A 15,044-nucleotide genomic window follows, 5' to 3' on the forward strand; every position below is an offset into this window, starting at 1 on the left:
ATTCCATGTAAAATTAATTAAAATTAAAATTACATTTATAAGATTATTGAGTCTTTTTTTTCTGGAAAGAGTTTTATTTAGTTGCTTGGGGGTTGTTTGGGTTTTAGTGTCAAGAATAGATTCTTACTAAGTATCAGATTCTTTATTAAGCAGTCATCATTTTAGGTCTTATGATGAGGGGAAATCAGATGGGCTTAGGGAAAATTGGCGAAGTATGGAAAAATTACATAATGAAAAATTCCATCTATAAAGATGTATGATTGTTGCTTTTCTTCTCCCTATGTCTAGATAGTTAGAGATGATTGTATTCTTGGATTGTTTTATTTTCAAAATTGAAAGTTTTTTTTTTTTTTTTTTAAATGGGTATCAGGCTGGGCATAGTGGCTCACACCTGGAATCCCAGCACTTTAGGAGGCTGAGATGGGTAGATCACCTGAGGTCAGGCAGGAGTTTGAGACCAGCCTGATTAACACGGTGAAATCCTGTCTCTACTAAAAATCCAAAATTAGCTGGGCGTGATGGTGCATGCTTCTAATCCCAGCTACTTGGGAGGCTGAGGCGGGAGGATCGTTAGAACCCGGACGGCTGAGGTTGCAGTGAGCCGAGGCCATGCCATTGCACTCCAGCTTGGGCAACAAGAGCGAAACTCCATCTCGGGGGGAGGGGGGGAAAGGGTATCAAAGGATGCGGAATGTGATGGGGAATAAAGAAAGCACATACTGTATAGCAGAACATAGTAAACACAAAGAAGTCACAGTGTCATATAAAAAAGAAAATGTATTGCTATAATAACAAATTTAAATGACATTAGATACCAGAATTAGTTTTCGGTTCTTTTTTGTTTTTCCTTTTAAGCTCCAACAGAATGAGTTTGTCAGTTCTTTCCATACCTTGGTATAGATTGCAACCTCTATAAATATGTTAAGTAATGGATTTCTAAGATGATTATTTACAAAAAATGGGGTGTGTGAATGTATAAATATAAAGTAAATATATATATTCTGAAATGTGTATTATATATGCATATATATATTCAACTATTTTTAACAATATGAGCTTGAGTTTCTTTCAAGACTAAAGGCAAAATGTATTTTTTCATTGCTTTAGTTTGTGCAAAACGTCCAATAAAATTGTGGTGATCCATTTGCAAAAGCAAGAAAATGGAACTATATACACATTTTATAATCAATCAATGAGTATTTGTATAGGTACTGGTGATTATTAGCGCTTCTAGACTGTAAAAAATGTTACTATGTTTCTCTGAAAGTGTAGTGTCTATGTAGCCGGTGGGTCAGATACACAAAATGGGTAACCACTGGCATTGTGTTTCAGCCTTCAGATCTAACAAATAATAATAATAAAAAAACCATTTGGATATGATTAAAGAACAAAGAAACAAGGGGATAGAGTACAGCCAATTCAGAAAATAAAGAACAGTTGGTTTACCCTAATTATAGCCATCTTGATTTTTCTTTTTTCTTTTGTATGTATCAACTGGAAGTTTGGTAAAAATTAAATCTTTAGCCCAATTATAGAAATAAATTCATTGCAGATTTCCTAAGGTGACTTTATGCTTTCTTAAACTCAAATCTTAAAATTCAATCGTAGTTTGTATTAGTCACAAGTCTTTCCTTTGGTATAGTAAAACCGTTTTTTTTATTTCTTAAAACTGAATATCTCATATCTACCATCATCTAAATTGAAGATATGTTAGCATAAATGAAAAAATCATATCGATATCAAAGGTTCAACCGAGTAACAGAATTTTTGCACTTGGATTAGGTTGAGTTGTGCAAAAGTGGCTGAACCTAAGAAAATGATATAACGTTTATGTATATTATAATGAATTTTGCAGCTTGTTTATGGGAACAGGTCAAGCATTAAAATGAGGACTATGTTATGATTCGCCCTTTTTCATCACAAAGCTTTTCGTAGATAAGTTACAGAAATAGGTGATTTTTTTTTTTACTTTTTTAAGGAATATGAATTTATTGATTTTATAGAATACCTTATTGTACTCTTCTTATTACTGCTTTCCCCACTTTTTACCATAAGTATCTTTATTCCATATTTATCCCATGCAGGACGTTATGTGTTTACTTTGTAAATGTTTTAGGAAGAATGACACCGGTGATTTTATTGTTAGGTGCATATTACGTGATCTCTTTGTTAACAAACATGAGTTTTTATTATTTGACAGTTATTAAACACAGATACATGAGTAAATATGGAACAGAGAAACACTACTTTCAATAACAAAGGTCTTTTGATACATTGTGTGATTTTATATGTTGCAAATTTGATGACTTTCTCTATGTTAATTTTCCTCTATATTTTTATTGAGTCCTAAAGCACTTGCCTCCACCCACCTCCTAACACACACATGCACACACACACACGTGCACATACACATGCATAGTAGCTGAAGCTTCAAAATGAAAACATATGCAGATGTGCCTATTGATTTCTGCTCATGCTGAGCTAAAGGGAATATAAAGAAATAAGGTTTGTTAAAAACTGGAAAGTTATTTAGTATTTTGTATTTTAATTGCTTCTTTGCTATCTACCACTAGTAGTTTTCTGCCAATTAATGGAATGTTGTAAATTTAAGAAATGTTAGCAAGAGTTACAGGTGATTGATAGTATTATTTTGTAGTATGAAGCATGTTTTAAATCTTGTCAGAATCCCCAGAACTTAACATGGAAATTAGAATAGAGGTGACGTGTGCATCTCTATTCTAAACCATTTTGTCATACTACCACAATTTTTTCCTTCTAAAACAGACTTCATGAAATCTTCAGAATTCTGAATCCATTAATCCATTTGACTTTCCCTTTATTTCTTTTTCTTTCTTTTTTTTTGTTTTTGTTTTTTGTTTTCGAGACATTGTCTCACTCTATTACCCATGCTGGAGTGCAGTGGCATGATCATGGCTTACTGCAACCTCTGCCTTCTGGCTCACGAGATCACATTAGCTACTCGAGTAACTGGGGCTATAGGCATGCCCCACCACGTCCTGCTGATTTTTTGTATTTTTGTAGAGATGAGGTCTTGCCATGTTGCCCAAGCTGGTCTCGAACTCTGGGCTCAAGCCATCCGGCTGCCTCAGCCTCCCAAAGTGTTAGGATTACAGGGATGAGCCACTGAGCCTAGCCTGACTCTCCATTTCTTATAACAGTACCTCTTAATCAGGAGAGCACATTAGAATTGCCCACGAGGCTTCTAAAATATGCACATACCTAGAACCCATCCTCAGAGAATCTGATGTTTAGGTAAGAGTGGCAAGTATGCTTAACAAAAACTGTGCATTGATTCAGATGCCTCTTGATGTCATGTCCCAACCAAACTTTCCTACTCTGTCTCATGTTATTTTCTCTGGTTACCCTCTGTTCTGCTTTAACCATGCCACAAATGATATAATACAAATACTTTTTCATTTTATGCATATATTAATAATACTTTCGTACATGGCGTTTCTACCGCCTGAAACACCTTTTACTTCCCTCTCCATCCTCCCTTTCTCTCCACTCCAGTTCTTTGATCTGTCAAACAATGAGTTTTCTTCTTAGATTCTCCTTTAATGGCAAACATTTCCTTACTTCCCCAGGTAGAAATAATCACTCTGTCTTTTATGTTTACCATTTATATTTGATTATGATTTTTAAGTGTTCATCTCTTCCATTAATCTGTGAGCTCAGTGAAATCATGTAATTTATCTTACTTGTGTTTATGTTAAATGAATACATGAATGACTAATAAATTGACAGCTTTGTTAGGAATTTAAATGTAGAGTGTTTTCATAAACATTGCTTTTAAGGGCAATATTCCATTGAGATTCATGATCAACCACCAAGACATATGTTGATATCTACATAACATTATTTATCTTAACATATATTCTAAAAATTTTATGCATATAGGTATTTATTTCTTTTCTTCATTTTTTTCCCTTGTACCTACAGACGAAATCTCACAAAACTGTCCCTTATCTTCAGTCACATGCTGGCAGAAATTAAAGCAATCTTTCCCAATGGTCAATTCCAGGGAGATAACTTTCGTATCACAAAAGCAGATGCTGCTGAATTCTGGAGAAAGTTTTTCGGAGACAAGTAAGTAAAAATCATTTTTATAGTTGTGGATCTATCTTTCAAGGGTTACTGTGTCCTCTCTTTAGTTGCATATGATATATATTTCACTTGAGTATTTTGTGAATGTATTTCGTTATTATTGATAAGCATTTTGATTGGTCATTTTTCTGTTATAGCCACCAGAGGTATGCCTCAATAATGCAATGGTGTTTAAACCATTAAGTAAATAGTATACAATGTTATTTATTTCATGAGCATTCATTGAGTTTGTTCTGAGAAGCAAAGGCATGTAACAGTCTTTATACATGAGAAGCTGATAACTTCTTATAATTTAATATATACTTAACATACAAAATAAAAGGTAGAAGGGAATAGAGACATTAAAAAATGGTGTAAGTAAATTTCTCTGACAATTTAGAGGGGAATAGTTGCTTCAGGATCACAGCGACCAGGGACTGCTTCCTGGAGGAGGTGATATGTTAAGCTTGGTTAAGATCTGAAATCAAGGTGAGAGAATGCTCTGGCACCCTGATCCAGCCTTTCTTTGTTTTACTGCACAGAGATTATATATGTGTGAACAAGATATGAGGATAACGTTATCACAAATGTGTAGCATGTTGCAAAGTAGCTAAAGTTTTCTTTGGTATGTCCTACAGAGACACAGATTCTGGTGGGCTTGATAAATAATGGAATGGAATGTCTAAAGTCAGCATAATTTATATAAAAGTTGGAAACTTCGTCATAAATTTCATAGTATAATGATCAAGAATGAGCATCTGGAGGCAAGTGGTTTCCTCAATAACCTTTTAAGGATCACCTTTAATGAGAGTCCTCAGACCCAGAATGTCCTAGAGCACAGGCAAAGCCCTGGCTGAGTAGTAGGGAAGAAGTGTGATTGCTTACATAGATTATTGTTCTAATCTTGTATCACAGGTCTGTATTTGTCCTTTAACTGATGAAATTAGACACAAACATTGTTAGTATATGCTTTTTTTTTTTTTAGTACTTTGATGTGGTGAACCGCAATATTGGTTTTCCTTTGTCGTTGCTGTTGTTTTTCTTTACAAAGTGCTATGTTTACTATAGCCACCACCAAGATTGGAATGTACCTACATAGAGTAATGTACATTTCATTAGGCACATAATTTTTTTGGCTTCCAAAATATTAAAGCCTATTTCTCACATTATAATAAAATGTATCCTGAAATATTTTTAGGCACTAAAGGAGAAAATGCCATTTTGCCATTAACATGGAAATTCTGTGTTGTAGCAATCTAGTTATTTAAGACGTTCCTATATTCCTTGAGAAATGAAGAATTTTAGAAAAAAGTTTATCCTTATCTGAATTAGAATAACACAGCTAAGAGTATACTAATTAAATATTTATTAATTGTAAGAAGCAGAATGGTCCTGCCAAATTCAGGGTGTAGGAACTGAGAGGGTTTCCTGTCGTTACAGTTCATGTATTAACATTGTAAGCTTAGCAAACAGTCGGTAACCTTCAAAATAAACTTTCTCTAAAAGTTTTAAGAGAATATATAAGAAAAATTCATTGTGATATTTCTTTTTGAAAACTGAAAATTCTGGTGAGCTATAAAATTGTTTACTTGTCATAAGGTCAATAAAAATGGAAAGATTACTCACACGTTTTTTTAAGAGAGGAGTTTACATTGCTGGCACCTCAAGCCACAGAAAATTATACATTTGAGACATCTTTATTTCCCTTTATTTATAACCACAGACATCAAGGGGCAGAAATTTCTTTTCAACTGCTACATGAGTGAAATTACTACTACATCAAATGAGGGATTCTTGAAACAGTGATTACATACTTTCCCCACCTCCCAAGTCTTTTCACCTTTGTCTCCTATTTTTACTGAATTAAGAAAGCTGCTTAATTTTTCTTTTTTTGTGGATGAGTGCCAAATTTCATGCTCCTTTTGGAACTTATATGTATTACCATAGTCATCCAAATTAATGATTCTTTTATTAGATAATTGGAGAAAGCATCTTTTTATTCTTCCTAGGTTTTCATCTTGTGGTTCCATAATATTTTATTGAATGAATGAACATATGCATCAATGTATACTTTCAAAAGGTTGAATTCTTTCTTTTTTTCTTTCCATTATCCTCTAATACTGTTTGTATTTTCCCAAAACTTAGTTATTCTGTGGGAGTATGCCTGTCATTTATCTCACTGTTCATTGAGGCCATGTGAGAATGCTTTCATTTAGCCTAACCAGTGCCTTTAAACTTGAAAACAGCATTGTTTCTTAAAACAAAACCATTAATCCATTCATGAGGGCAAAGCCCTCATAATCTAACCACCTCTTAAATATTCCACTTCTTAATACAGTCACAATGACAATTAATTTTGACATGAGTTTTGGAAGGGGCATTCAAACTACAGCACTGTGTTTTGTTTTGTTTTGTTTTGTTTTTGAAGACGTGGTAGTGCTACCCTCTCTGCTCTGGGCCCAAACCCAGCAGCGAAGAGGCACTGCCTGCCTTGTGGCCCAAGAGGACAATAACACAACATGTATCATGGCAAACTTGTTGGGATATTCTGTTTAAGGTCAATTTGTATGAAAACGAATATACTATTTTAACAGTGCAATCATGCTTTTGCTTTCATACTTTGTTGACCAGGAGATAGAAATCTGTAGGAAAACAAAAGTGACGTTATTGACTAAATGTGTCTAAGTATGTTCAGCAAAATGAGACAATACTAAACTGAATCCTCACACTCTGGAATAATAGCTTATAATCTAGAAACTTTTTAAGCATGAAGCTCAAAAAGTATATTACCAGCTGCTAAAAAAAGAAGAACATTAATGTGATTAGACTCTGGGTGGCAGTTATTTTGCTCAGCAAGTCAGGTCGCAGCTCATGAGTTACTTATTTAAGTACTTTTTGACATTTAGAAAAGTGATGGATTAAAGTGGTGACTTCTAAGATTTTAGTGTACCAATCACCTGAGCAGTGTACACTGTACCTAATATGCAGTCTTTTATCCCTTACCCTTCTCTTACTGGTCCCCACCATGACCCCAAAGTCCATTGTGTCATTCTTATGCCTTTGTGTGGTCATAGCTTGGCTCCCACTTTTAAGTGAGAACGTTTGATATTTGGTTTTCCATATCTGAGTTACTTCACTTAGAATAATGTTCTGTAGCTCCATCCAAGTTGCTACAAAAGGCATTATTTCATTCCTTTTTCTGGCTGGGTAATATAGTTCATGGTGTGTATATACCATATTTTCTTTATCCACTTGTTGGTCGTTGTGCACTTAGGTTGGTCCAGTATCATTGCAATTGCAAATGTACTGCTATAAACAAGCATGTGCATGTGTCTTTTTCATATAATGACTTCTTTTCCTTTGAGCAGATAACAGGCAGTGGGCTGCTGGATTGAATGGAACTCTACTTTTAGTTCTTTAAGGCATCTCCATACTGTTCTTCACAGTGGTTGTACTAATTTACACTCCCACCAACAATGTAAAAGTATTCCCTTTTCACAACATCCACATCAACATCTATTGTTTTTTAAGATGTTTAACAACATCTGTTTTTTAAAATTATGGTCATACTTACAGGAGTAAGGTGGTATGTCTTTGTGGTTTTCATTTGCATTTCCCCAGTGATTACTGAAGTTGAGCATTTTTTCATATGTTTGTTGGCTGCTTGTATATCATCTTTTGAGAAATATCTATTCATGTACTTTGCCCACTTTTTGATGGGATTGTTTGTTTACTTCTTGCTGATTTGTTTGAGGTCCTTGTAGGTTCTAGATACTAGTCCGTTGTCAGATGCATAGTCTGTGAATATGTTCCCTCAACTCTGAGTTGTCTGTTTACTCTGCTGATTGTTTCTTTTGCTGTGCAGAAGCTTTTTAGTTTAATTAGGCCCCATTTATTTATTTTTGTTTTTATTGTATTTGCTTTTGGCTTCTTAGCCATGAATTCTCTGCCTAAGCTAATGTCCAGAAGAGTTTATTTGATATTATCTTGGAGGATTTTTATGGTTTCAGGTCTTAGATTTCGGTTTTTGATCCATCTTGAGTGATTTTTTAGTAAGGTGAGAGATGGGGATCCAGTTTCATTCTTCTACATGTGGCTTGCCAGTTTTTCCAGCACAGTTTATTGAATAGGGTATCCTTTTCCAAATTTATGTTTTTGTATGCTTTGTCAAAGATCAGTTGGCTGTAAGTATTTGGCTTTACTTGTGGGTTCTCTGTTCTGTTCCATTGGCCTATGTGGCTGTCATTATACCAGTACCATGCTGCTTTGGTAACTGTAGCCTTGTGTTGTAATTTGAGGTCAGGTAGTGTGATGCCTCCAGATTTGTTCTTTTTGCTTAGTATTGCTTTGGTGATGGTCTCTTTTTTGCTTCCATGTCAATCTTAGGATTGCTTTTCCTAGTTCTGTGAAGAGTATTGATGGTGTTTTGATAGGAATTGCATTGATTCTGTAGATTGATTTGAGTGGTGTGGTCATTTCATTCTTCCCACCTATGAGCAGGAGATGTTTCCATTGTTGTGCCATCTGTAATTTCTGTGTTTCAATGTTCTGTAGTTTTCCTTTTATAGATCTTTCACCCCCTTGGTTAAGTATATTTCTAAGTGTCGTATTTTTTTTTTTCAGCTGTGGTAAAGGGGATTGAGTTCTTGGTTTGATTCTCAGCTTGATTTTGTTGGTGTATAGCAGTGCTACTGATTTGTGTACATTGATTTTGTGTCCTGAGACTTTACTGAATTCATTGATAAGATTAGGAGCTTTTTGGATGAGTCTTTAGGCTTTTCTGTGTATAGGGTCATATAATCAGTGAACAATGACAGTTTGACTTCCTCTTTTCCAATTTGGATGTCGCTTATTTCTTTCTTTTATCTGCTTGCTCTGGCTGTAACTTCTAGTACTGTGTTGAGTAGAAGTGGTGAAAGTGGGCATCTTTGTCTGGTTCCAATTCTCAGGGGGAATGCTTTCAACTTTTGCAATTCAGTATGATGTTGCCTATAGGTTTACCCTATATGGCAAATTTATTACTTTGAGGTAAATCTCTTCTATGCCTATTCGGTTGATATAAAGGGATGCTGGATGTTATAAAATGCTTTTTCTGGGTCTATTGAGATGATCATATTTTTTAAAAAAAAATCTCTGTATGTGATATGTCACATGTATTAACTTGCGTGTGTTAAACTGTCCTTGTGTCTCTAGGAAGAAACCCACTTAATTGTGATTTATTACTTTTTGTTGTGCAGTTCGATTAGTTAGCTAGCATTTTTTTGAGGATTTTTGCATCTATGTTCATCAGATATTGGTCTGTAGGTTGTTGTTATTATGTCTTTTCCTGGTTTTGATATTAGGATGATAGTGGCTTCATAGAATGATTTAGGGAAGATTCCCTCTTTCTCTGTCTGTTGGAATAGTTTCAGTAGGATTAATATCAATTTGTCTTTGAATGTCTGGTAGAATTCAGCTGCGAATCTGTCTTGTCCTGGACTCTTTTTGTTTGCATTTTTTAAATTACTGATTCAATCTCACTGCTTGTTACTGTTACTGGGTGGCAGTAAACCTTACCCAGCTCTCATGCAGTTGGGGAGGCTAATATCACTCCCACAGCGCTATGGTAACAATGCTTGATTTAGATCCAGGCAGCCTGTACACAGAGCTCAGATCTACCCCAGGCCATAAGCTTTCAAGCCGTGCCCCTCTTTGTCTGCCCACAAGGCCAGGCACCCAGCTCCTACACTCCTGTCTGTAGCATACTTCCCGCTTGCTGCAGCAAATTTCCCATTCTGTTCAAGGGAATTTGTTCTACTTAAGATTATATTATAAAATTCAGTTGGGAGCTTCTTTCACCCTGTGTTGTTCCCTGAGCTCACTGGCTGACTTCCAGAGGGTCCCTCTGAAATATAGTAAGGAATAGCTTCCCTTAGTTCATGCTGGAGACTGGGAATACCTACATGGTTCTTCTTCCTTGGAAGGGTAAAGGTTTTCTCCAGTGGCCTGGATTTTTAGATTCCCTGGAGGGGATGTGTACTTGGAGGCAGGCTCTCCCACTCACAATCTGAGGACTTACAGTTTTTCACCTTTCTCACATGGTAGCCTGCCAGTTTTTTCAAAGGGTCTATGGAATCTGTTTTCCTAAGTTCCTGTGTTGCTTCTTTGAAAAAAAAAATAATATGAATCTCTGCACATTATTCTGTCCTTCCAAGTGGGAGATGCATGCTAACACTGCCTCCATCCCATCTGCCATCTTGAAAAACAAAAGTAAAAACGAACATTGAGAAGACATAGACATATATTTCCAAACAAATTATAATTAAATTAGAAAGATAGAGCCTAACTCTTGAGTCCTCTTATGTATCCTCTCATCCCCATACTTCATTTAGTTTAAGTTATCTTCAGATTTAAATTCGTACTCTGCATTACGCCAACAACCTTCTGATAGGTCTTCTTATCTCCAATAACAACCTATCCAATTGTTCTTAGGAGACCAGTGAGGTCTCTAAAAAGCAGAGGTAATCATTCCAGTCTTCGCTTGAAGTGTTTGCATGAATATTAATTCTAGGTTAAAATCTAAAATCGCATTAACATCACAAGCTTTAGAAATTGTTTTTTTTTTTTTTTTGGCTTCAGTTTTGTTCCTGCTTATGATTTGTGTATGCTTTACTCAACTGCAAAGAAACAAATGACTCAACATTACTCACATTTCGTAAAGTACATCTCACTTTTTACTCCTCATTGTCTTTGTTTTTTTATGTTGCATTCACCCATGCTTTACTCAGTGTTGCCACTTTGGAAGCTTTACTTTGGTACCCTAATGGATATCCCTGCCCTGTGCTGCCAGGTACCTAAGCTCACATCTGTTGTAATAGATTACAGTGAAATGCTGACATGTTCCCCCATTTCTCAACTGAGAGGTTTCCAAGAAGCTAGCAAGTTTCTTTAGGGGCAGAGACTGCGTCTTACTTATTTTTGTGTTTTTGAGCCTGACACATTTCCTAGAATGTTTAGGCACTAATAATTGTTAACACATTACATGAATAATTGCATGGATGAATGATGTCTGTCTTCTCAATTTGCATTGACTTCATTATATACAAATTGACCTCTTTTTAAATAATCAATTCCTACATTTCTGTTTCTTAGATGCCTCTCTTCCCCCTTTCTTTTCGTCTGTCCCAGAATTTTGATACCTTTCTTTAAGTTCAGTTCAGAAGTCCACTTTTCTGATTTTTTTCTCATTCATACATACCCTTCTATGTGATCTATGTTAATTACTCTATGCTTTGGTTGCTGTTGTATTTTAGACACATTTATATTGTAGAATGTGCTTACTACGTGGGTCTTTCTTGCTTGATTGCAAGACTCTTCGACGATTTTCTATGCAAAAGTTAATGAAGACACACATTTATTAGAATTATTGTATGTCAGACTTTGTGTTGAGTGCTTTCACATATGCTAGCTTCATTTTCAATAGAATCTCTAAGCTGTTCTCTAAACGGCTGTTGAATGAGTCCTTTAGGTACTGTATACATTGTAGACATTCAGGAGTTGTTGGTTGAATGTGTGAGTATAGGATGCAACTTTCCTACCATTTAAGCTCTCTCTTCCTTTACTTCTGTTCTGTTCTTGAGTCAAGTTGGCTTATTTGGCTCTTTCCTGACACATCAGCAGTTATAGGTTTCTATGTCTTTGCTCTTACTGCTCCTTTTACTTGAAGATTTTTACAATCTCTGGCATAAAAAATTCTTACTAATGCCTCAAAAATAATCTTGCTCATGATTTTTCCCATTAGTGTTATTACTAGATCTCTTCTTAAACTTCCCTAAGCTCTGGCTTATCTTCTGCATTTACTGTTTTCATGGTTTTATTACAATTATTTGTCTAGTTGTCATACTTCCCCCTAGACTCTATGCTCCATTAAATCAGGCTTATTTATTCATCTTTGTATTTCTAAAGTGGCTCAGCACGGTGTTTTATATATAGGCTTTCAGCAACCATTGCACGTTTAGTTCAGATGAGTTGAGAAGTAGAGGAATGTGCATGAGCATGTGTATGTGTGAGATGAAGCCTGCTTGCTTGATTGATTGGGAGACAATATACTTAGGGTTAGGCATGCAGGGTCTGGAGCCAGATTATCTGTCCATGGACAGGTCCTGACTGCAAAATTTACTCGCTCTGTGACTTTGAGGAATCTGCTTGTTTTTTCTGTGCATCTTTTTCTTCATTTATAAAATGTGGATGACACTAGTAGTACCTGCATCTGTGGTTGTTATGAAGGCTTAAAATAGCAAAACCTTACCTGTAAAGCACATAAAACTCTGTCTAGCGCATAATAAACATTCTATGTTGTGGAGTAATTAACCGATTTAAACATTTAATATTGCTCCAAATACTACCAGTATATTTGTTCATTATTAATTCTCTAAATAATCAAATTTACATTTGACTTTGTATGATGGAGGTTTCATACTCCCTAGTGGTCCTAAAGCAAAAAAAAAAAAATATATATATATATATATATATATATATGAAAAATTTTAAAACTTACTTTATGTGTATCCCAAGATAAAAGTAGGACTAAATATATGAAACTGTTTTAGTTACCATAGGGGGAAAATTATCTATTTATAGCTCAATGTATTGCCTCAGTGATTGATTTCCTGCAAAAGCGATAAGGACCTTCTTTAGTCTCCTGTATTTCCCTTTAATTTTTAATAAGAAACAAAGGAAAATACTTTCTTTACCTTTCCATTGAGTCAGATATATATTCTTTTAGCATATTAACTAGATCAGTTTTCCCTCTAGGTAAAGAAAAAAAAACTTAATTATATTTAATTAAAAGAGGGGGTACACAGTAGAAATTAAGAGTTTTTACAATGAAAATTTCTAGCAAGTACTCTGGAAAGAAAAAAGAACTAAAGTAGGATTCAAAGTACTACTAGCTAATATTTCTCCTAGTTAACTACTTCCCTTTGTTGCCCATTTAAAAAAATTCAGTTATCTTTCTGTCAGTAAGCAAAATTAAAACTTACCCATTTATTGGAGGCCTATTTTGTTCATCATTGTAACAAGATACAAAATCAGCTAAGGCGCCAATTATAATTTTCTACCATAAGAAGTATTCAGTTTGGGGAAGACAAGGTATAAAAAGAAGATAAATACTTAAAATCAGTTCTGTACCATTAGAAAATTACATAATGTCACAAATGGTAAGTTAATTTACTAGTATAGGCATACCTCAGAGATATGTGGGTTAGTTTGAGACTACCGCAACAAAGTATGTATCACAATGAAGTGCATATTGCAATAAAGCAAGTCACATAGATTATTTTTGGCTTCCTAGTGAATATAGAAGTTTTATTTACACTATATTGTAGGCTGTTAGGGGTGCAATAGCATTATGTCTAAAAAATGTGTGTACGGTAACTAAAAACTAAATTGCTAAAAAATGCTAACAATCAGATGAGCCTTCAGTGAGATGTAATCTTTCAGCTGCTTGAGAGTTTTGCCTTGATGTTCATGGCTACCGACTGATCACAGTGGTAGTTGCTGAAAGTTAAGGCAGCTGTGGTGATTTCTTAAAATTAGGCAGCAGTGAAGTTTGCTACATCAATTGATTCTTCCTTTCATGAAATATTTATCTGTAACATGCGATGCTGTTTGATAGTATTTTACTCACAGTAGAGCTTCATTCAAAATTGGAGCCAGTCCTCTCAACCCCTGCTAAAGCTTTATCAACTAAGTGTATGTAATATGCTAAATCCTTTATTGTAATATCAACAATGTTCAAAGCATCTTCACCAGGAGTAAATTACACCTTAAGAAAGCACTTTTTTTCTCTTCTATAAGAAGCAACTTTTCGTCTCTTAAAATATTATGAATTTGTTGTCAATTTAGCCACATCTTTAGTCTCTACTTCTAATTCTAATTCTCTAGTAATTTCTACATTTACAGTTACTTCTTCCACTGAAGTGTGGAAGTCCTCAAAGTCATCCATGGGGCCTGAAATTCACTGTTTCCAAACTGCTGTTAATGTTGATATTTTGACCTCCTCCCTTGAATCATAAATGTTCTTAATGGCATTAGAATGGTGAATCCTTTCCACAAGGTTTTCAATTTTCTTTGTGATTTGTTAGAGGAGTCACAATATATGACAGCTATAGTGTTAGGATATGTTTTTGTTATTTGTTTATTTTGTTTTTGTTTTGTTTTGCTTTGTTTTTGGACGGAGTCTTGCACTGTCACCAGGCTGGAGTGCAGTGGCATGATCTCAGCTCACTGCAACCTCCACCACCTGGGTTCAGGAAATTCTCCTGCCTCAGCCTCACGAGTAGCTGGAACTGCAGGCATGCACCACCAGGCCCAGCTAATTTTTGTATTTTTAGTAGAGATGGGGTTTCACCACGTTGGCCAGGGTTGTCTCGATCTCTTGGCCTCATGATCCACCTGCTTCAGCCTCCCAAAGTGCTGGGATTATAGGTGTGAGCCACCTCACCTGGCCAGAAAATATATTTCTTAAATAATAGACTTGAAAGTTAAACTGGCTCCTTGATTCAGTGGCCTACCCCAGCAGGCTTGGCAGTGCCTCCTCCTGCTGTCTGGCCTCTCCCTGCTCCCAGCTCCTGCTCTGGGAGGGAGCAAAATTGTGGCCGAACCCAGGCCCTGTTGTTGCCTAGCTGAGTGTGCACACACTTGGGGTGGTGCTCACATGCCAACCCCTGCCATCTCACTGTTTTCCAGACTTTGGGTGCCAGCAAGCACTGGAGTTTGGGCTGAGGGCAGCTCTGTGGGGGCCTGCAGGTGACCCTCCACAGAAACAGCCTGGGCACTTGTGGATGACATGATTGGTGGCAGCAGGAGGCAGACAGGCTCATGGCTGGAAAGGGGTGGGTCCCCAGTGAAGCCCCACCTTCAAGCCAGGAACAACCTACTACCTGGGGGCCAGGCTG

At 35.9% G+C, this 15,044-nt stretch overlaps 1 protein-coding gene across 9 annotated transcripts in view; it reads left to right on the forward strand.

Moving 5' to 3' along the window:
- The window catches only part of CBLB (Cbl proto-oncogene B), a 261,652-nt gene that overhangs the window by 90,111 nt on the left and 156,497 nt on the right, over positions 1-15,044 (forward strand). For all 9 annotated transcript variants that reach the window (XM_032299212.1, XM_032299211.1, XM_032299213.1 and 6 more), the window contains one exon: positions 3,964-4,110. In XM_032299212.1, coding sequence (XP_032155103.1) covers positions 3,964-4,110 — 147 coding nt within the window. The remainder of the gene's footprint in view (positions 1-3,963; positions 4,111-15,044) is intronic.

This window comes from Sapajus apella, unplaced genomic scaffold (assembly GCF_009761245.1).
Source record: "Sapajus apella isolate SASKATOON/1434 unplaced genomic scaffold, GSC_monkey_1.0 scaffold40, whole genome shotgun sequence".
Taxonomy (NCBI): domain Eukaryota; kingdom Metazoa; phylum Chordata; class Mammalia; order Primates; family Cebidae; genus Sapajus; species Sapajus apella.